The sequence below is a fragment of the Leptopilina heterotoma genome, unplaced genomic scaffold (genome assembly GCF_015476425.1).
Source record: "Leptopilina heterotoma isolate Lh14 unplaced genomic scaffold, ASM1547642v1 Lhet_44, whole genome shotgun sequence".
Classification (NCBI taxonomy): Eukaryota; Metazoa; Arthropoda; class Insecta; order Hymenoptera; family Figitidae; genus Leptopilina; species Leptopilina heterotoma.
The window spans coordinates 902,513-927,109 of record NW_025111084.1 but is presented as its reverse complement, the minus strand read 5'-3'; the positions used below and the strand labels follow the sequence as shown (position 1 = coordinate 927,109).

General features: G+C 23.4%; 2 protein-coding genes across 2 annotated transcripts; both read right to left on the bottom strand.

Moving 5' to 3' along the window:
- Positions 1-373: 373 nt before the first annotated feature.
- Positions 374-13,886, bottom strand: LOC122506898 (arylsulfatase B-like). The gene is made up of 7 exons (XM_043619313.1): positions 13,153-13,886; positions 12,030-12,189; positions 2,983-3,480; positions 2,689-2,846; positions 2,230-2,521; positions 929-1,206; positions 374-626 (listed from the first exon to the last, which is right to left on the bottom strand). The coding sequence occupies exons 1-7, from the start codon at positions 13,288-13,290 to the stop codon at positions 486-488; spliced, it is 1,665 nt and encodes a 554-aa protein (XP_043475248.1). The 5' UTR covers positions 13,291-13,886; the 3' UTR covers positions 374-485.
- Positions 13,887-14,695: 809 nt separating this feature from the next.
- On the bottom strand, positions 14,696-21,836 carry LOC122506859 (arylsulfatase B-like). The gene is made up of 8 exons (XM_043619237.1): positions 21,479-21,836; positions 19,143-19,302; positions 18,394-18,620; positions 17,545-17,785; positions 17,196-17,353; positions 16,536-16,827; positions 15,831-16,147; positions 14,696-15,260 (listed from the first exon to the last, which is right to left on the bottom strand). The coding sequence occupies exons 1-8, from the start codon at positions 21,599-21,601 to the stop codon at positions 15,021-15,023; spliced, it is 1,758 nt and encodes a 585-aa protein (XP_043475172.1). The 5' UTR covers positions 21,602-21,836; the 3' UTR covers positions 14,696-15,020.
- Between the last annotated feature and the right edge of the window lie 2,761 nt (positions 21,837-24,597).

Sequence of the window (24,597 nt, the reverse complement as noted above, 5' to 3'; positions counted from 1 at the left end):
AAATAATTAATCGCGGAAGACAAGCAGCTTACTCTTCGACGATTTTTAACGAACAAAGTAGAATCTTCAATAAGATTAAATTTAAATAACTAACTTTTTGATTCTCATAATTGGCGGGAAAAATTCCTTAAGATCATCTTTAAGATTTTTTTTATTAATTATCGATTAATAAATTAATAATAAATGCAAAAAGAAATTCTTTATCGCAAAATTATGGATAATTATAAGAAAAGTAATTAGAAATATAATTGAATGCAATTTAGGAAATCTTTATTAAAAAAGTATTTTAAAACTCGAAAAAAGTCTAGAAAAAAGTCTAAGAAAGTTTAAAAAAGTATGAAAAAGTGTGAAAAAGTCTGAAAAAGTCTGAAAAAGTCCTTAAAAAAAGTTTTTGAAAAATTTTCTCCACTTTTGAAAATAATAATTAATTTTGCTACCGAAAGATTGAAATTTAGAAAAAAAAATTTACTTGGCGACTTTTTTTTCTAAAGTTCTTCTACAGATCTCCATGGCATCCAGGTGTAATTGAAATGCTCCGGTAATCCTGCGGGATCTAGAGGAGCATTTGTTTGATTCATTAAAACTTTTCTATAATCAGCTAGTCTTCTTTCCATGTATTTGACAATCTGCACAAAAAAATTCGTTTTTTATCGAAATATTTGCAAAAAAATTAATAATAAATTGAAGAACAGAATTTTAAACAGTCTTGCAGAAAAATTGTTAGTTTATTTTTTTAAAAATAGAAAATAATAAATAATAATAATAATAATAATAATAATAATAATAATAAATAATAATAATAAATAATAATAATAATAATAATAATAATAATAATAATAATAATAATAATAATAATAATAATAATAATAATAATAGTAATAATTAATTAATTAATTAATTAACTATTAATAATTTAAAAACAACTAACCAATGGATTTGATCTTGATATGTCCGTAGTTTCGCATGGATCGTTATAAATATTAAATAAACACAAATTGGAACAATTAGGAAAGTGAGAAAATTCCTCGCATTGAATTCTACTCAAATTTCGTAGATTCGTCACAATTTTCGATGAAATTCCCTCGTCTTGAACACTATGAATTGCTAAATTCGCCTCTGAATTGAGAACACGAGTGATATTGTATTCTGGATAAGAATCGTTGTTACCAGAATCACCATAATATTTACTATACTGATCAGAAGCACCTAAAAAATGTAATTAATAGTTAAAAAAATATTAATTAGGTAAATTATTAAAGCAAATGTTACGCGGAAATTATGATGCAAATTTCGAAAATTTTTATTTTCAAATATAAAGTTTTGAATAATTTCAAAATTAAAATTTTTAAAAATCACTTATTAACTAGAAAATTAATTATTGTTGATTATATTTTCAAAAATGTTAATATAAATCTTCGCGAGAATTCAATTATTTTCATAAATAATAATAACAATCTTCAGAAGAATTCAATTATTTTTATAAATAGTAAAATTTTTTGCAAAAATTCAATTATTTTTAAATTTAAACAAAATTGTAATAAAATTCCAAAAAAGAATCAATTATTTTCTAAAATTTTAATAAATCTTTTCAAAACAATTCAATTATTTCATTAAAAATTAAATAGTAAAATCTTTGCATAAATTTAATTATTTTCAATACAATTTCCATTAAATTTCTCAAAAGATTTCAATTATTTTAAAAAATTTTGATTAAATTCTTTATGAGAATTGTAATATTTGCAACACAATTTTAATTATAATTCCTCGAAAAAATTCAATTATTTTCGAAAATATTAATTATATTTATAGCAAAATTTTTAATTATTTTCATAAATAATAAAATTCTTCGAAAGAATTCAATTATTTTTATAAATAGTAAAATTCTTTGTGTAATTTAACTACTTTCAAAATTTTTAATAAAAATTATTTAAAAAACTACATTACTTTTAACTAAATCAAAGAAATTCTTCAAAAAGAATTGAATTATTTACAAAAACTCTCATAAAATTGTTTAAAAGAGTTTAATTTTTCATCGATAATTTTAAGAAAATTGTTAGGTAGAATTATTAATTACAATTATTATAATTATTATTATATTCAATAAATGAAAAAATTTTTTTGAGAAAATTCAATTATTGACAAATTAAACTGTTAAATTGAAAAAAAGTAAAAAGAAAATCAAAATGTTCAATTAACAAATATTTTATACAATTAATTTCTTTTGTTTACCTTTGACAATTTTGAATTTCTGGAAAATGGCACTTTCAGTGTTCTCCTTCTCATCAATATTGACGAGTAAAAATTTTCTTGTCCCTTGTTCATTTCTTTGTAATTTTGACCATTGATCGACACCATCGATTTGACCCAAATCAAATACATTTCCCCCGGCGGCTGAATAAAACGTGGGAAGCCAATCAGTAACGTGCATAAAAAGATTTGATACCCTCGATTGCATTTTTATCAAAGGAGAATAAATACATGCTGGTACTCTAACTCCACCTTCGTAAACTGTGAACTTGAGCTAAAATCAAATACTCGATTAGAGAAAAAATAAAAAAAACAAAGAATTAGAAAAATAAAATTTTTAATCTATCAAATTCTTAATTATCTATAATCTCTATAAAAGCTCAATTTATAATTCTAAATGCAAAAGAAAATATTTATCATGATATAATTTGCATCAATTACTCCTCTCAATGGATAATTTGATCCGAAATTTTCCAAAAATCCTTCACTTTGTGCTCCATTGTCAGAAACAAAGACAATAATCGAATTTTCCAGCATTTTTGCCTTTTCTAATGCGGCCACTGTTCGACCTACAGAATCGTCCAAAGCTTCCATCATCCCTGTAGAAAAAAATGAATGAATGAATTAATTAATTATTAAATATTAATTATAATGATAAAAAATAAATGAATGAATGAATTATTAATTATTTAATTTTTTAAATAATGTACGAATTTGAAAAATATTCAAAAAAACCTGCATATTTTCTTCGATTAAAATTTTTAATGTATCCAAATGTTGAATTTAGTTGAGATAAATTGCGAACTTCTAAAGGATCGGCAGCATTGCTGCAATGTGGAGCAAGATGTGCAATTTCCAAAAATAGAGGAATTTCTGGATTATGATTATTAATAATCTCCTCGGTTTTTTTCGACAAAATATCAGTGAAATATTCTTGATTATGATCGGGGGCGATATTCAGTGAATTTGGCAAATCATCGTGTAAATCGTAGCCAACGTATTTTTTATCCTGAGTGTATGTATAATTATAATACTGTATCATTCCATTATAATAGCCGTAAAATGAATCAAATCCACGATTCGCGGGAGTATGACCTTCGGTGTAATATCCCGTGTGCCATTTTCCAATGAGCCTCGTGACATATCCTAAATTTTTCAAATATTTCGGCAATAATGTCACGTTCAAGGGGATTCCTCGTGGCTCCGCTGCTCTCAAGGGAAATCCCTGCATTCCTAAAAAAAAAACGAACACTTATTACTTATTTTTGCAAAATTCAATTATTAACAATTAATTAATTGAATTATAAAATAAATTATTTAATTACTGTAATTTATTAAAATAACTAGCGCCAGCTCGCGAAACACTGTGTTTCGTTTATTATTATTATGCAAATTAAAAAAATTGTTTATTTTCAAATATTAATTTCAATTTTCTAATAATTTCAGACTCAACATTTTTAAAAAATCAATTATTAACTAATTTACTAATTAATTATAATTATTTATTGTTTTCAAAAACTTTAATAAAATTCTTCGTAGAAATTCAATTACTTTTGAAAAAATTTGATAAAATGATTAATTATTAATTAACAATAAAAATGATATATTTTCTTAATTATTAATAGTCTTCACAAGAATTTAATTACATTAAAGAATTTTAATAACAATTCTTCGCAAAAATATTATAATTTTGAATAATTTCAATTAAATTCTTTATAAGAAATTTTTAACAAAATTCAATTATTTTTCTAATTTCTAACATTTTTCGCTGGAAGTTTATTATTTTAAAGAATTATAATCAATTTCTTCGTAGAAATTCAATTACTTTTGAAAAACTTTGATAAAATGATTAATTATTAATTAACAATAAAATTAAAATATTTTCATAATTAATTATTAACTTTATTAAAGTCTGTGGTTTTTCATTCTGTCCGTTCGCAGTATGAAGTTAGTTGTTAGTTATCATTTGCGAATTATTATCATGATTTTTTTGTTTGTTTATATTTTTCGTGATGTTTTGACATTTCCGATGTTATGTTATGCGGTAGTGCGGGTGTTTTTAAAAAACGTTAAATTGTGACAAGAATTATTGTGTTTGAAAAATCGTGGAAAAATATCTGGTATCAGGCGAGAGGTTACCGTTTTCAGTGGAAAAAAAACTGTAGATTGGTAAATTCTAATTATTAATTAAAATTTTCTTCTTAATTAAATCATTTATATTATTTCATTTTATTTTGTTAAATAAAAATCTCAAAATAACTTAAAAACAAATTTTATTCGTATATCTTATTATTATTATTATTATTTTTTTTTATTTATAATTATAATTGATAATATTTATTGTATTTTGATTTATTATTATTATTGAAAATTTTATGCATTTTTAAAATCTAAAAAAACTGAAATATCGAATTGTCAATAAAAGTTGTATTATTTTCAATTTTCAACGATTATTAATTTTAATTAAAAAATTCAATTTTCCTGAATCAATAAAAAATATCGTTCTAAATTTTATTACATTGGTCGTTTTCGTAAATTACTATTCAATAATATTAATTATTCAAAATAATTAATTTTTTAATATTTAATTTTTCAAAAATTTAATTAATCTTCAATTATTAACTTATACAGTGCAGGATCTAGAGTCTAAATTTTTTGGGAAGAGCGATCCCTTTAGTGTGTGCTTTTTTTGATTGCTATTATGAGTGATAATAGCTCCTGGTTCTTTTATGTTTAAAAAATTGTTCGAAATAATTAATTTTTCAAAAATGAAAAAAAAAAATTCAATTGTTTCAAATTTTAATTAATTTTAAAAAAATGATTTTACACAAAAAATTTATTTATTTTTAAAAATAATTGCAATTCAAAATCTATTTGAATTTAGTATTTTAATAAATTACTTTTTTTATTATGTTAAAAATAAATTGTTTTTTTAAATATTTTATTAATTTTTTACAATATTTGAATTTTAAATAATTCAAAAGTCAATTATTAATTATTCAAAAATAAATCAAACAATTTTAATTAATTCAAAAATAAATTATTCTGTTTTTAATAAAAATTTAATTATTTTGAAATCATTGAAAAATGTAATTGTTCAAAATAATAATTAATTATTCAAATATCAAAAATACAATTAATTCAAAATTAAATTATTTCATTTTAAATAAAAAATTGAAATTAATTTATTGGCACTTACGTAAAAAATAAACGTATTTCTGTGTGTGTTTGTGTGTAGAATTAACTTATAAGTGCTTTCTTTTGCAAGAATTAAACTTATCGTTATCTTCTGTTCAAATAAAATATAAAATGTTAACGTTTTTTTTAACACAATATTATAGAAAATAGATTTTCTAAAAAGAAAAAAAAATAATGAACTTAAAAAAAATACTTTAGGCACCGCCTTTCATTTCAACTATTTAAATACTATCAAGTCTTTTAAAGACTATATAAAGTCTTCAAATCATGAAAAATACATAATAAAAAATTGAATTATTCCGAAATAAAATTCAAAAATCAACAAAACAATCAATTTACAATTAGAGCCATTTGGGGTAATTGTAAACAAGGGATAAATGTAAACAATAGATGTTTCAACTAAATTTACAAATTTAAAAATTAGTTTTAAAAACTTGAAAAAAATTGTTCATAAATTTAAATTACTTTAAAAATATCCAATTAAAATTATTAAAGAAACACAATTATTAAACAAAAAATAAAAAATAATTCTTCAGAAAAATTTAATTAGGGTTTCCAAAATTGATTTAATGATTTTTAGCGAAAATTGAATTATTTTCATAAATAATGACATTTTTTGAAGAAATTCAATGATTCTCAAATTTTTTGCAAGAATTTAAATGAAATTCAATATATTAATTTTAATTAAAGAGGCATTTCACGTCAGAAATATCACGATTTGCAAAGGGTATGCCGATTTTCGCAAAAGTTTGTGGGATTATAGTTCTATATAAGAGACTTCTTTCCCCCAAATTTTTTCAAAAAAAATTCAAAATTGTTGAAGATACGCCATTTTGAATTTTAATATTAATTTTATAAAATTTTGAATATCTCGGAATATTGTTTATGGATTTTTATGAAATTTACACATTTTTCAGGTAAAAGTATGTACTTTAAAATGCAAATAAAGTTAATAAAAAAAAAATTAATTTTTAAATAAAAAATTAAAAAAAATTTTTTAAAACAATTTTTTGTTTATTTACTCCTCTCTGAGAAAAATGTTATTAACATATTTGGATTCCTTATGAATTCACCTTTAATTTCATAAAAAAAAATTGATGGAGACTCAACTGGTTCCAGAGATATTGAATTTTTTGTAAAAAAATAGTCATAGTTACAGCAGCAATGCACGACTGCGGTAACGTACTACGCGACTTGTGCAGTATGGTGCTATGGCGCGGCGACGCTTTTTTTTACAAAAAATTCAATATCTCCGGAACCAGTTGAGTCTCCATCAATTTTTTTTTATGAAATTAAAGGTGAATTCATAAGGAATCCAAATATGTTAATAACATTTTTCTCAGAGAGGAGTAAATAAACAAAAAATTGTTTAAAAAAATTTTTTTTAATTTTTTTATTTAAAAATTAATTTTTTTTTATTAACTTTATTTGCATTTTAAAGTACATACTTTTACCTGAAAAATGTGTAAATTTCATAAAAATCCATAAACAATATTCCGAGATATTCAAAATTTTATAAAATTAATATTAAAATTCAAAATGGCGTATCTTCAACAATTTTGAATTTTTTTTGAAAAAATTTAGGGGAAAGAAGTCTCTTATATAGAACTATAATCCCACGAAGTTTTGCGAAAATCGGCATACTCTTTGCAAATCGTGATATTTCTGACGTGAAATGCCTCTAAAATTAAAAATATTGAAACATAAAATTATTAAAGAAGATAGGAAACAAAAAAGTAAATTACAACTAAATCAAAGAAGATAGAAGAAGAAGATATTAATATAGAGAGAAGATATAAAGATAGAAGATGTTAATTGAATAATTTTATATTTCTAAAAAAAATGTATTTTTCATTCTTTCCAGCATTTCCATTTTTTAAATTTATTTAAAACATTATAACGTCATAATAATAATTAAAATACCCTTAAAAATAATAATAATCATTTTAAAGAATTGCTATTTTAATAGAAAAAATATATTTATATATATATTAAAACATAAAATTATTAAAATATTAAACAAAAAAAAAATATAAACTGCGAACAGATATTTTCAATTAATAAATAAAAATTTTAATTTATTTATATAAAAAAAGAAAATGCAAAAATATATTAATTAATAGAAGATGAAATAATTTCTTTAATGGCATTTGAACCATAATGACGTCACAATTTGTTCACAGCATTTGCTAAAAAATTGTGACATCATAATGGTTCAAATTCGCTGAAAAAATAAAGTTTTAATTATTTAAAATAAAACGTTGAAAAAAAAATGCACGCGCGCTCGCGCGCGTCAGTTTTTGCTAGTTATTAATAATCTTCACAAGAATTTAATTACAATAAAGAATTTTAATAATAATTCTTCGATAACATGTTATTATTATGGAAAATTTCTATTAAATTCTTTATAAGAAATTTTTACCAAAACTTCAATTATTTTTATAATTTCTAAAATTTTTCGCAGGAATTCAATTATTTTAAAGAATTTTATTTTTTAAGTTTATGGATTTATTGGTTTTTTTATTTTTATATTTTTTTATTCCCTAAAAACAATAAATAAAAATACAAATTTCAATACAATTTTTTATAAGAAAAATATTTATTTAAATACTTTGAAAAAATTTAATTATTTTCATAAATAATAAAATTCTTTGCAAAAGTTAAATTATTTTGAAAAATTTTCAATGCCTACAATTTTAATTAAATTCCTCAAAGAAATTCAATTATTTTTGTTAATTTGAATAAAATTCTCAGCAAAATTTTTAATTATTTTCATAATTTATAAACATTTTTACAGAAATTTAATTATTTTAAAGAATTTTTATAAAGTTCTTCGCAGAAATTCAAATACTTTGAAAAATTTTGATAAAATTATTTATGAGAATTAAATTATTTTCATAATTAAAAAAAATTATTCGCAGGAATTTAATTATTTGAATGGATTTTAATAAAATTATTCAAGAAAATGTTATTATTTTAAAAATTTTCAATACAATTCTTTATAAGAAAAAAATTTAATTAAATAATTTGAAAGAATTTAATTCTTTTCCTAAATAATAAATTTGTTTGCAGACAATTATTTTGAAAAATTTTGATGAAATTCTCTATAAGAATTAATTTACTTACTACAATTCTTCGCAAAAATTCAATTATTTTGAAAAATTTTGATTAAATTCTCTATGAGAATTAAAATATTTTCAATATAATTTTAATTGAATTCTTTGAAAAAATTCAATTATTTTCATAATTTATACAATTCTTTGCAGGAATTCAATTATTTTCAATACAATTTAAATAAAATTTCTCAAAAGAATTCAATTATTTTTAAAAATTTGATAAAATTCTTCGCTGAAATTTAATTAATTTGAAAAATTTTGATAAAATTATTCATGAGAATTGAATTATTATCATAAATATCTAAAAGTCTTCGCAAGAATTGAATTATTTTAAAGAATTTAAATAAAATTCTTTACAGAAATATTATTAATTTTTTAAAATTTCAATTAAATTCTTTGTTAGAAAAAAATTAATTCTTTTCCTAAATAATAAAATTTTTCTGATAAATTCAATTATTTTGAAAAATGTTTGATAACATTCTTTACATGAATTCACTTATTTCAGATTCATAATTACCAAAAAAAAATATTCTAAATTCAAAACATTAAATTAAAATTTCTTTACTTTTAAAATTGAAAACATTAAAAAGAAAAATACCACAAAAAAATGGGAAACAGAAAGCAAACGAAAACAACTTCAAACTGCGAATATATTACCGGATTACAAAGATTATTAATATAGATAATAGATTTACATTTTTTGCTTTCTTTTTTATTTTAATTATTTGTTTATTACTTCTTTATTTAGTTCTTTATTTATTTATTTCTATATTTACTTCCTTATTTCTTTATTCACCTCTTTATTTCTTTATTTACTTCTTTATTCATTTAGTTATTTTTTTACTGCACAATTTTGATGAATTTTCTTTTTACAACTTCTCCCGTTACGAATTATTTATTTTATTTATTTAAGTAGTAAACGGGACTGTGCCCTTTCGTACAAAGTACTCTTAATACTAATTTTATTGCACTAAGCAAAATTACTAAATATTATCAAAAATGAAACATAAGTAGCTGAACTTAAAATAGTGAACTACATATCTCTAAAAACAAGCTGACGCAAAAGTGTGTGAAATCTCATAGAGTTACGATCAAAAAAATCAATATCATTATAAACATCATTTGCTTCTCTACAAAGCCTGGTCATCAAAGAATGATTTCCATAATTCGTTCTATGAAATGGAACAGAGAATAAAGAAAAATACCTAGAAGGTCTTAGTGGCACACGTAAATTAATTAGTGATATAAGTGACTGACAATTAAAGAATCCATTAAATAATTTATATAAAAATGATAAATCAATATATAGGAATCTTAAAGAAACCCTTGGTATATTGAGCACAGAACGCAAGCTGCAGTAATCATGAGCATGAAAATCAAATGGTATGTGAAGTTGACGCGCAATGAAACGAAGAAACCTATTCTGAATGCGTTCAAATCTTATAATATTATATGTGTAATATGGCACCCAAATGACTATAGCATACTCTACTATTGATCTGATCAATGAAAAATACAAAGTTTTTAACGCTGATAGATTATGAAAAGCAGATGCATTTCTCATTACAAATCCCAGAGATTTTAAAGATTTAGAGATAACTTCGGAGATATGTTCATTATAATTGAGATCTTTACCAATCAAAACCCCCAAGTCTCGAACCTGAGTCACTCTATTTAATTCACTTGAACCCACAGTATAACTATATACAAATGTGATTTTCCTCGCAAATGAGATTACTACACTCTTATCTAAATTGAAGGTCAAATGATTTTTCTTACACCAAACTATAAGATGTTTAAGATCTAACCTGAGTTGTTTAGAATCGAGACAAGGGTTATTTGCATTAATTGCTTTAAAAATTTTCAGGTCATCTGCGTACAACAAAAATTTGGAATATTTAAAAACAAATTTTATATCGTTAATATATAAAACAAACAATAAAGGACCGAGATGAGACCCTTGAGGAACTCCCGAGGTAGATTTAAACGCATCAGAATAGTCATGTTCAACTCTCACCATATGAGGTCTATCCGTAAGATAACTTTTAAAAAAATTAATTAAATTTTCAGACATGCCCATGATTCTCAGCTTGCGTAAAAGTATGTTGTGATCCACCTTATCAAAAGCCTTAGAAAAATCCACATAAATTGCATCAACTTGTTTCCCCATTTCAAGATCCAACGCAAGTGAGTTTGTAAACAAAGCAAGATTAGTAATCGATGATCTTCCTTTAACAAAACCATGTTGTTCATCAATAATAATATTTGATGTAGCTAAGTAAAGAGAATCGTGTATCAAACTTTCAAAAACCTTTGGTATAGCGCTAAGAATTGTTATAGGTCGATAATTTGCAATGTCATTTTTGCTTCCACTTTTATATATCGGTACAATAATGCCCTTTTTCCACTCATAAGGAAATATACAACAACGTAATGATAAATTAAATAAAATGTGTAAAGGTTCGACCAAAGAATAACAAAAAGAACGAAGAAATGATGGAGGTATCTTATCAGATCCCGCCCCCTTACTGATATCAAGATTTTTTAATTTAGATAAAATTTCCTCCCTTGAAAAATACATATTATTTAAATCCATCGAACCTGTAACATTAGAATTATTATTTAAATCTTGAAATGGCGTAGTATAAACAGAACTAAAAAACGTAGCGAAAAGGTTTGCAATTTTGACAGGACTATCACCTGACTCTTTACCAAAATTCATAAAATTAGGTAGACGTTGATTTTTCCTATTAATGTTAACATATTTCCAAAATGTTTTCGGACAGTCAATTATCGAATTCTCAGTATTAGAAATATAATTATTATAGCATGTATTTGACAAAGATTTGCATCTTGAACTTAAATTAGAAAATTTTAAATAATTATCATTTGTTTTAAATTTCATATAATGAGCATGCGCAATCTTTTTTTCAAGAACCAGTTTTTTAAGTTCAAATGTAAACCACGGTGGATAACTAGATTTATAGATAGCATTTACAGGAACAAATCTGGTAAAAGCACAATACAAAATATCATAAAAAATATCAACGGCGTCATCCACAATGTTTGTATCTAGTACCTGTTTCCAATTTATTGCATTCAAATAACTGACCATCCCTACATGATTACAATTTTTAAAATCAAATTTTAAATCAGTGTGTTCCGAACTTTGTAAGAGCACATGTTTTGTTGAAAAATTAATTAATAATGGTGGGTGATAATTGTCAATCGGCAATATAGCATCATTTGATAAACTAACGCTTACATAAAAAGGATCGCAAAAAACCAAATCAAGTAATGAATTATATATATTATAAAAATTATTCAACTGTGATAAATTAGTAAAATCTATAGTCTCGGATAACAAAGATGCTATTGAATTTTGTTGAGCTGGTAAATTTAAACTTGTTATGCAGGAGGTATTATCATTTAGGTTTATGCGACTATCAAGTGAATAAAATTAATTACCTGCTCTTATGGGATAACGACCAGAAAGAAATGCCGTTCTCGATGGTGTACAAGTCGGCAGAGTATAATATCTATTTAAAATCACTCCATTATATGCAAGAGCATCAATATTTGGAGTTGGAATCTGATCGGCTCCATGGAAACTCAAGTCATTCCAACCCTGAAAATTAATAATAAATATAATAATTAATTTTTCGATAAAATCTTCAGTTTAATCACTTATTTCAATTTTTCACAAGTTTACAAAGAAAACGAAAAAAGAAAAAAAATCTGTTAAAAAAAAGTTTTAGAAAATATTTTCATAACAAGATTGTAAAGATCAAGGCTATAATTATCAGATCTATCGTGAATGCAGATCAAGGATTTTCCCTCTTGATAAAGTAACAATGACAATAAAAATAAAAAAAACTTTTTCGAGTACAATAAGTTTATGAAAAATGGGCAAAAATTAGCAAAAAAAAAAAAAAAAAAAAGAGAAACAAATAAAAGAAATGATAAAGAAAAATTGTAAATTCAAAATTTAAAACAAAAGAAAACTCAACAAAGCAGATAAAATTAGTAAAAGAAAAGAGAAACAAATAAATGATAAAGAAAAATTGTAAATTCAAAATTTCAAACAAATGAAAACTTTACGAAGCGAATACGAAACGGATTTGAAATAAAGTAGCGAATGAAAAACAAAAAGTAAAAAAATACAATAAAACAAAAATTAACAAATAAATAAATAAAAATATTTTAAAAAACAAATAAAAAAATTCCCGCGTAGAAACCTTTCGAATTTTTCGATTACGATATTGACATAATAATTTTCAGAGAATTTATAAATCAAAAGAAAAGGAAATCCTCATTGCTTTGTACAATAGAAATAATTATGAATAAAATTTTTCCTAATTTTGTAAATTGTAAATTGTAAATAACATAAATCTAATTTAAAGACATCATGAAAAAAGAGATTCATGCGGAAGACTTTCTCAAATAGTCGTAAAATTGTATAAATTTTTCAAGTTTCATATAAAATCCGGTTTCTAAAAATAATTGTTATTTGCAGAGAGAAAACTTTCTTGTATAAACTATAAATTTTGCGTTGTATAACTAATACATTAAATTTAATAAGAAATCTTACAAGATCATCAGCCATTATAAAAATAATATGTGGCTTTTTTGGTTTCTCTTCATTATTCCAAATGAACGCTAAAGAAATTCCAGTTATACAAAAAACTGATATTACAATCAAAGATACACCACATTTGAAATATTCCATTTTCTTTTCTCACTTCATAAAATTTCTGTCATTCAATAAAGTTATCCATCAATAAAAAAAAAAAAATTTTTAATAACAAATTGCGTAATTTATGCCTTTTTTTGCTTGTTTCCTCGACCTTGCACTTTATTTCAATTAAATACGATTTTCCTTATTATTAAAAAAAAAATTATAATTTTCAGTAACGTAAATATTAAATAATTTTGTATTTTATTTTTTGATTTTAATTTTATGAATTTTTAATTTCTGAATTAATTTAATTTTGGTTTCGTTAATTTTTGCGAATTTAAAATTTAGTTTTTTTTCGACACGATTTCCGCACTTTTGATTTATCACAAATTCTTTAAACACAAAATAAAGGTGCATTGACACGAGTTATATTTTTCTTTTTGTTAGAAATTTGAAAACTTTAAAGTCACCTAAACATTCGGTTTGACATTTCTTTCACGAATGAATAAAATAACGTTACAACGCTTGCCTTTAAATGCAAACGTAATTCCTATAAGTTTATTCAAGATTATTTAGTATAAAAGATAATAAATTTCATTGAGATTTTCCAACTGAGAGACGCGAACTTACAAACATTCACCTTTAATTCTTTTCTTTTTCTCCTACAAAAATTTTAAAGAAATGTAAAAATCGATTAGTAATTAAAATAATAAAAATTTTTATTCTTTCTATTTATCGAAATTTGTAAATTTTTCCTCTCTTTTTTTTTTAATGTTAATAAAATGACAAAATTTTAAATTATGAAAGTTCTATATGACCGTGAATTTTACAAGGTCAAAAACATTATAGAAATAATTAATCTTTCGAAAGTTCATATTTAAATATGAAAATCATATTTTCTTTCAGTGCTTACCAACTTCAAAATTTTCTGAAAAACTTTCTCTTTCCATAATCGTTGCACTCTAGCGGATTTTATCGAGAATGGCAAATATAATTTACATTTGAAATTTTGTGGAAAAAAATCCTTTTTTCATCGTCATTTGAATTTTTTTTCTGAAACAAAGAAAAAAATGTTATAAAAAATTATATTAATTTTTATTACTAATAATTAAAAATGTTATTACCTTCTGGATTCCTTATCTAGCAAGAAAGTCAATATAATAAAAATAGTTCATTACTACTAATTACGTGATAAGTATTTTTAACGAAATTTCAAATAAAAAGTTTGGCAAATTGAAAAATTTTAAATACGAATTTTAAAATATCGAAATAAAATTTTATTCACCGAGTATAAAAAGCGAAATATTATTTTTATAATATACTTTTTTAATATTTTTGATACGTTTATAATATATTTTTAATAAACAGTATTTTCTTCGTACTTATTTTAATTACTCTAAACCTAAATCAACTGAAAGTAAAAATACAATAACGTATAAAAAGTCTTCGATAAAAATTATTAACTTAAATTTACACACACGAAAAATTATAAATTATCTACTATTCTAAACTGAGTCTAAACTATTTTTCTCGAAATTTGATACTGTAAATATTATTTATTTTTAAATATTTAAATTCTAAACTACAAAAAAAATAAATGAGAAATTATCGCGAAAAAAAATTAAAACCTATTTCTTACGTACAAAATAATGATTTTAAACCGCTTTAAATAAGCAGATAAATAAAAATATAACTTAATCTTATAATTTCGATCTTTTTGTGTCTAATTATTTGGTTCGGTTTTTTTTAAGATAAGAAGACAAGTGCCGTTAATTATTTAGTCAGACAAAGTTCCTAAAAATACTAATTATCAAAACTAATCCAATATGTGCGAAACAAGCCAAAATGCTTATTTTTGATGCAGCACTCGCGTACGCGTAAAGCATATGATTTGGCGATAGCCAAGGCTCCCAAGTGTTATTTTTTCTTCTTGGATCCGCCATCCATTGGATTGGTTGTCTCATTTGTTTCTGAAGAAGTTGTCCGTATTTTTCCAATAGTTTATCCAAATGTTGTACTCTCTGCGAGTACGAAAAAAATATTTAAATTTGACAATCATGCAGTACAATAAAATTAAAAACAACAATTTATTAATAATTTTAATAGATGAATTAATTTATTTTATTTGTCAATTCAAATTTTTTAATAGATGAATTATTTATTTTATTAGTCAAATAAATAAGAGTTTAAATATTTGTAATATTATTTTAATTAAGTTTTTCGCTAGATTTTTAATTATTTTGAAAAATTTGGACTAATTTCTTTTAATCTTTCTTTTAATTATTTGCCAATTCAAAAGTATAAAGGAAATAATTAAGAAATAATATAAAAGAAACATTTTTAATTGATATTTCCCAAATCGATCGAATTGATAACAATTCGGTTTAATTAATTTTTGCTATTTTTTAATCTTCAAAGCAATAAATTAGAATTTCTAATTTTAAAATTCAAAACGTAAAAAAGAAAAATTACAACAACAAAAAATAGTAAATGAAATTCATCTGTTAAAAAAAATTAATTATTCATCTATTAAAAACAATTAATTATTGTTGTTAGTTTTATTTTGTTTTAGAAAGAAGGGAAATATTTACGTTTGGATATTGTTTAGCGATGTTCTTCGTTTCGCAGGGATCGTTCACGATGTCAAAAAGACATTCCGTCTCATTGCAGGTGACGAAAGTGTTACGAATTGGATACGAGTAATAAGTCGTATTTGCAAAACACTGAACAGTCGCTTGTAATCTCAGACTAATCATTGCACTTGGTTGCGTGACCGGTCCTCCAAGATGAGCGGAAATACTTCCCGAGACAGCACTTTTTAAAATTCTTGTTGTATTGTAAAGTGGAACTTCACGATTTCTGCCCGATTCTCCATGATATCCATCATAATATCCCCGCTTCACGGAACCTTTTTTCGAAAAAGAAATTTAGGTATTTTACATTTCAATTTATAAAAAATTTTATTCTCAAAAAAATTCTATTCCTAAAGAAATCTATTATTAAAAAAATTCTATTCTAAAAGAATTCTATTCTAAAAATATTCTATTGGAAAAGATGTTTATTCTAAATGAATTCAATTGTTAAAAAATTATATTGCGAAAAAATTCTATTGCAAAAAAAAATTCTATTGTAAAAAAATTGTATTGCACAAAAAAATTCTATTAAAAAAATAAATTGTATTGTAAAAAAATACTACTTGTATGGTAAAAAAACTCTTTTATAAAAAAAATAATTTGTCAAGAGAAGGAAAAATTTCAACAAAAAAAATTGTTCTCCTTTTAATTGAGACAAATTACCTCGAACAAGTTTAAATCGATTGTAAATTGCTCCCTCAGTTTTCGTGACTTCATCAATATTCAGAACAATTGAGTCACGAGCGTATCCTCGACCTTCGCTGAGAACTGGCCATTGATCGACACCATCGATATTTCCCAAATCTTTCAAATTGCCACCAGCTGCCGAATAAAGTGTCGGGAGCCAATCTGTTATGTGAACAAGTTGTTCCGAGACAACCGCCATTTTTTGCAATCTCGGCGACCAAAGAACCCCTGTTCCCCTGACACCACCTTCGTATAATGTGTATTTTGTCTGCGAAAAAGTAGATAATGTGAATAAAATTATAAAATAAAAGAATTCTATTTTATTAAGAAACGAATAAAGAACAATATTGAGTAATAAATTTTACGAGACCTTTATACGGTTTAAACAATTTTTTTAAAAAAATTGTTTAAACTGTATAAAGGTCTCGTAAAATTTATTACTCAACATAATGAAAAGCGGATGTGAAAAATTTCTAACAAAGAAATTCTATTTTATTAAGAAAAGAATAAGAAAGTATAGAAAAGAATAAAAAAATAAAAGAAAAAATAAATTAATTAAATAAATTGTATGTGCAATGTTTTTTTAATCGCAAAAAATAGATGTTTTGATTTATATATAAAAAGAATATTTTCTACCCCTCTTAGAGGATAATTGGAACCCCAGTTTCGAAATTCGCCAATTGAAGCTGCGCCATTATCGGTGAGAAACAAAATAATTGAGTCATGCAGCATTCCCTTGTCACCCAAAGAGGAAACGACTCTTCCAATTGAATCGTCCAATCGAGAAACCATCACTGTTTTAAAAGAAATTTTTATTAATATCAATTACTTAATAAAAATAAAAAAAAACTTTAAATAAAAGTTCTTTTTTTTTCGCTTCCTCATGAATAAGTATTGTATTCACTAATTCTAATTGATGATAATTTGTCAATTAGTTAATTAGAATATTGGTAAAAATTAATTATTATTATTGAAATTAACTAACTTGCATATTTTCTTCGATTTGATTCACGAATGTGAGCAAATTCCTTATTATTAAAATGATCTAATGGCACTTCGAGTGGAGCATGAACGGCTAAATGTGAAATCTGTAGATATAAAGGTCGTTGTGGATCGTGATGATCTATTATTCTCAGAGCCTCTTCTGTGAAAAGATCAGTTGCATATTCGCCTTGTACACCGTAACTTGGAATATCTCCTTGATGCAAGTCGAAACCACTCATGTTCTGAAAATAATTAATTATATAATAGTTGTTTTATATTTATAGAATATTTATATTTTTATAGTATTTGTATAATATTTATGCAACATTTATAATGTTCTTTAAAATAACTAATAAAATTCTTCGCGGAAATTCAATTATTTCCAATATAATTATAATAAAATTTCTCGAAAGAATTCAATTATTCGTTGAATAATTGAATTATTTTTATTACTTTTTATTTTTAATAAAAATCTTCGCGGGAATTCAATTATTTTCAATACAAGTAATAATAAATATTTTTGAAAGAATTCAATTATTTTTAATAAATATCAGATAATTCTATATTATTATAATAATTGAATTATTTCCAATACAATTTTAATTAAATTTGTCAAAAGAAAATTGTAAGAATTCAATTATTTCTATAAATAATACAATTTTTCACAGGAATTCAGTTTTACAAATTTTATGTTTCCTGACTTTTTTTCTGATTTCCCTGAACTTTGGCAATCCTGATAATATTTACATAAATAAATAAATAAATTTTAGAAAAAAAATATTTAAATTTATTCAATATTTCATTTTTCCAAGAAATTTAATTATAGTTTAATTATAAATTTGATACTAACCCCTTGGGAATATCGATAATCAAAATAACTAATGTAGCTATTATAAAATCCTAAAAACGAATCGAAACCCCTGTGAATAGGGGTGTGTTGGGGCGTATGATAGCCTACGTGCCATTTTCCAATAAGTCTCGTTACATATCCCAATCCTTTTAAATGCTCCGGTAAAATTGGAACGTCCAAAGGAATACCTCGTGGTTCTCCGCCCTTAATTCCTCCACCTTGCATACCTAAAATTTACAGACATTATTAATTAACTAACAAATGTTATAATTATACAATTTTTTATTTTCAAATATGAATTTTTGAATAATTTCAAATTCAAACTTTTAAAAAATTCAATTATTAACTAATTAATAATTCTTGTTTATTAATTTTAAGAAACTTTAATAAAATTCTTCGCAAGAATTCAATGACATATTTTTATAATTAATAACATTCTTCTTAAGAATTCAATTATTTTTATAAATTGTAGTAAAATTGTTTGCAAAAATTCAATTATTTTTAAAGAAAATTTTAATAAAATTTCACGAACGAATACAATTATTTTCTAAACTTCTTCGCGAAAATTCAATTATTTTCCTAAATAATAAAATTCTTCGAAGCAATTCTATTATCAAATTTTTTTAAATAATTCTTTGCAACAATTCGATGATTTTTAATACATTAATTTTAAAATTAAAAATATTTAAATAGAAAAATTTTTTAAATAATAATAATATTTTTTGCAATAATTCTGCAAAAAAACAAACCCATTCTCAGCGGATATTTTCCAGTGAAGAAAGCCGCCCTCGAAGGAGTACAAGACGAAAGAACATAGTGACGATTTAAAATTATTCCATTATATCCCAGTGCATCGATATTTGGTGTTGGAATTTGATTCGAGCCATGAAATCCAACGTCATTCCATCCCTGTTGACAAGAAAATTATTTAAATTTTTAAATTTGTTTTTTCCTAAGAATAATTTTTCTTCTTCTTAATAAGAATATTTTCGAATAATTTTTCTTTTCCTTAATAAAAAAATTTTCGAATAATTTTTTTTTCTTCTTAACAAGAAAATTTTTTCCTGTACAGAGAAAAAGATCAAATTTTATTTTAATTTTACGCAACAAAAAAAAAAGAAGAAAAAATACGACGAGTGGATTAAATTTTTCTAGACTTGCATTATAAAGGAATGCAAATTGAGACGAATAATTAGCAATTTGAAAAAATAACACTTGATATTCGAGACGTGGAATAAATGAGACGAAATAAGAAAAAAAATAAAGTGTTAAAAGAATTATGCAATGAGCAAGATGATCTCCGGTTGTCCATTCGGAAGGAATTTTTATTTGTTTAGAGACTAATGTGAGTCACGTTAAGGATGTCTTCATTTACTACGGGGGCGTAGACAATATAATTGTCTTTAACTAAGGTCTGCAATAATTTCAGAGAGAGAGAGAAACTGTTTTATATATAAACTTCAAGATCATAAACTTATTTATGTAAAAAAATGTTTATAATTTTAGAATCGTTTCAATCTGAAGTATTCCCACAATCGTTAATACCTACATTCCTTTTTCGCAAATTCTTCTTTTTCTTTTTTTTAATGTAATTTTACGAACGAATTTTACAAAAAAAATTTTCTTTTGAAAAATATTTCGTAAAATTCAATTCGTTGTAAAATTAATAATAAATTAATAATTCGTTTTGAAAAATAATTCAATGAAAAATTCTTTAGTAAAATTGAATTTGTTGTGAAAATTCTTTCGTAAAGTTCAATTGGTAGGGAAAATCTTTTGTAAAATTCAATTCATTGTAATTAATTCCATTAGTCCCGATAAATTAATTATATTATGACTCCCTCGCGTCAATGGAATTTGTTCGGATAGGGGATCTAGTTAAACAGCAAGAAAAACGGAATTCTTTGAATCTTTCCTAAATGCATCATTAATTTAGGAAGCAATTAACATCTTGCTGGCTCTCTCTCTCTTTCTCTCTATACACTCATTTACATTGTACACGATGAATCAATTGTTTTTCAAACAAAAATTTCTCGTAGCGTTTAAATTAAATTTTTTAATCGCTCACCACATGCTTTGAATTTTAATAAAAAAAAAATAATAATAACAAATTCGAAAAACAAGCATTTAAATTACTTTTAATTGCAAAAAAATTAACAAATAATAATTAAAATAATAGATCGTACAAATTATTATTTAAATAATATAATTAATATTTTTAATTAGATTTCAAGACAATTTACAATTTCAATTATTTACAATAAATTCAATTATTTACAAAAAATTGAATTATTTACGAATAAAATTCTTCGAAACGATTCAATTATTCACAAAAAAATTCAATTCTTTACGAATAAACTTCTTCGCAAAAAAATTTAAATTTAAAATTTTAAAAAATTGAATTGAATTGAAAAATTCGAAAGAATTGAATTATTTTTAAACATTACAATAAAATTCTTTGAAATTAATTCAAATTTTTTTCAAGAATTTTGATAACATTTTTTATAAAATTCAATTATTTTCAATACAATTTCAATTTCAATTGAATTAGAATTTGATTTAATTTTAATTAAATTTTTCGATAGAATTGAATTATTTTCAATAAATTTTAATAAACTTCTTGGAAACAATTTAATTATTTATAAAATTATGAATAGAATTATGAATGGAAAATTTTTTTACATTCTTCGAAGTCAATTCAATTATTTTGAAAAATTTTGATAAAATTATTTGATTAATTATTATATTAATATTAAATTATTTTCAATTCAGTTTCAATTACAATTGAATACAATTAGAATGCAATACTATTAATTTGAATTAAATTCTTCGAAAAAATTTAATTATTTTCAAAAATTCGGATAAAACTCTTTGAAACAAAAAATCCTTTCTCTAAAATCCTTTCTCTATTAATAATTAATGGTAAAGAATAAACTAATAGTAAATATAAAATTATGGAAATAATTGTTCCCAAGAAGTTTTCGCAAAAATTAAAATTCGTAAATTTCAAGCAACCCGATAAATTTTTATTTTTAATTAATATTTTCATATGCAAATAATTATTTATTGTGAATGATCGGCTTACCAAATCATCAGCCATAACGACAATAATGTGCGGTGACGTTTGAAATTGACCGAAGGCATTTTCAATAAAAAGAACTCCAATTATTGACACGATTTGACACGTCCTAATGAACAAATTAACCATTTTCACGTCAACAAAACGCTAAACACAATGTTTCTAAATAATATCAAACATAAAAAAACACTGATTCTTTCTGCAATTTACTTTTTCTTTTTCCCGCCTTTTAAAAAAAATTGCGTCTTTTTCGTAAAAAAAATTTCGTTTCAGTTCTGACAAGGTCAGAACATTATGGACACGAGCTACTGAGGGAATTTCTTGAGTGATAAATGCTTTTATATAGTCGACCCACGATTCGTAAAAGAGGGTCTTGTCTCTCTTATGAATGAAATAAAGGGACGAAGGTGGGAGTACAAAACCAGACGATTAGTGCAATGAAGAAAATACGTGATTAAAGTCGGACCCCCATCTTAGCGACGATTATGATCTTGTTTTCTCACTCATTTCCCTATCTCCTATTCGACGAGAGTACGTACATTTTAAAAATGAGAATGATGATTCAGTATACGTAGCACGTGCTTCACACTGTATTCTTCTTCTTCATCTTCTTCTGGATTGAAGAGGGTTTTTTTTTAAAGTTGTTAATTGATGTCCCTTCAAATCTTATTTATGACCTTATGTCACTTTTAAATGTAGAAAAACATTTCTCCTGCGTTTCTTTTATAGGGTGAGCCGCAATTAATAAGACCTATTTCCGGATCTTAATTGAAGTTTAATTTCATGTTATTATAATTATTCTCGACTTCCTTTAATCTCCATTTCATTTTCTGAAATTTAACGAAAAATTAATTAAATTTAATTTTAAGAAAAATTACATTCCTTTTTATGGAAAATATTTCTAGCTTATTAATATTTTTAGCTTTTTTCAAACCTACAGTAAAACTTGTCTAATTTTCCATACCTTTTTTTCTTTCCGTATACAGAATCCAAAAATTTTCAGTAGTAATCTAATTATTCGAAGATGAAAGAATGATATTAACAATAAATTGTTCAACAATAAATTCATTGTTAATGAATAAGTGTTCCATATCCTCATGATTTTTTAATCACTGAATACAATATTCGTTCATCCGAATCTGTAAAATAAAAACTAATTATTAATTTAAAAACAAAATTCAAAATCTTTAAAATAAAATTTCAATTTTTATAATTTTTTTGAATATTTTTATATTAGAAAAATATATTAGAAATTAGAAACGTATAACTCAATATTTATTAATTAATTTTACTTATTTGAATTAAGAGATATGTGATTGTAATTTATTTTGTTTATTTTGGATGAGAAATCTTGTAAAATTGTTTCTGTATTCTAAGTCTAAGACAAGGTCTGTATAATTACAATTTCTAAATGGGGAGTCGTTCCTTTAAGTTCAAGAGATCAAATGAAGTCAAGTAGACTGACGATTATATTTTATTCGTTGCTTCCTTGCTGAAAAATAGAATATATCTAGTCCCAAAATTTTTAATTAAATCTTAATAAAGAAAATTAGATTCAATACAAATGAAATTATAATTTAAAAATGAAAAAATAAAAATAACATTCTGTAGCAGGCAAAAGAATCTTTAATGTTTTGAAAATAAATTATTTCAATTTTAAAAATCTGTTGATTTGGTTTAAAAAATTAATTATTTAATAATAATCATTAAAATAATGAAAACAAGACCTTCTCATTTTTTATGAGAATGTAAAAATAGTGATAATAAAAATAATAATAATAATACTAAGAATAATAATAATTGCAATAAAATAATAATATACTATTCACTAACCAAAATAAATAAATATACTGATTTTATATTATTAATAATAAAAAAAATCCAACGTCTAAATTGTTAATAATTATCCTTTCATTTTAATAAAATAGATTAAAAGCTGTAAAAACCTGTCAAACAATTGCGATAATTGTTAATCATAACCTAAAAATTGTTCATCTTTAAACTATATCAACTTTATCAATTATTTACGTAAAAATAAATCAATTAACGAAACTACATGGCAAAAAATTGAAAGAATACGTTTGTTATTAATTATTATTAATAATTAAAATAATTCACTCTATTTTTAATAAAAATTTAATTTTCTTACCACGCAAGGACATAATTATTTAACGTCTAACTCGATATTGTTGCACAACTTCTAATAATATTCGTTAGAAATAAACAAAAGACAATTCATTTTTTCTTAAATTAAAAATGTATTAAAAATTTTAAATTAATTAATATTATTAAATTATTATAAAAGAAAGAACGAATTCTAATAACTGTCAAACTGGAGGAACTGAAGAAACAACTGTTGTTTACAACTGTTATGTTAGATAGCGGTAACACTATTGACAGTTGTCTGCTATACTGTGAATCGTTATTTCAATAAAAATACATATATTTACAATAAAATTATTAGATAAATAACTTAATTATATCTTTGTTAATGATTTACAATTGTGTTACAGTAATAAAATCAACAATTAATGCTTTAATTAATTAATTAAAGTGAAAAAAGTGTTAGTTCCTGGTTTGTCCGCTCGATATAGGTAGATGTCGCCCCAAAAAACGGCACTTTTTGAGTTTTCCATGTGATTCGCCTTCGACGAAGCTAGTGCTCTCATTGACTAGATTCAAATTTGCGCGGGACTTAGTGAACCAATGGGAGGGCTTTCAAACCTACAGATATAGGGCGCTCTCATTGGTCTGTTGAGTCGCGCGCAAATTTGAATCTAGCTAATGAGAGCGCTAGTTTTGTCGAAGACGAATCACGTGGAAAACTCAAAAACTACCAAAAAGTGCCGTTTTTTGGGGCGACATCTACCTATATCGAGCGGACAAACCAGAAACTAACGATTTTTCACTTAATTTAATTAATTAAACTAGTTATTAATTGATTTTCTTATTGGAATATGATTGAAAATCATTTACAAAGATATAATTAAGTTATTTATCAAATTTTTTTATTAAAATAATGCAAAATGTTTTCTATAAAATCATTTTTATGTTGACGTGTCAACACCGATGGGAATTGACAGGTACGTTTGCTTTGTTTTTAATTATTAATTTTAATTTTGTTT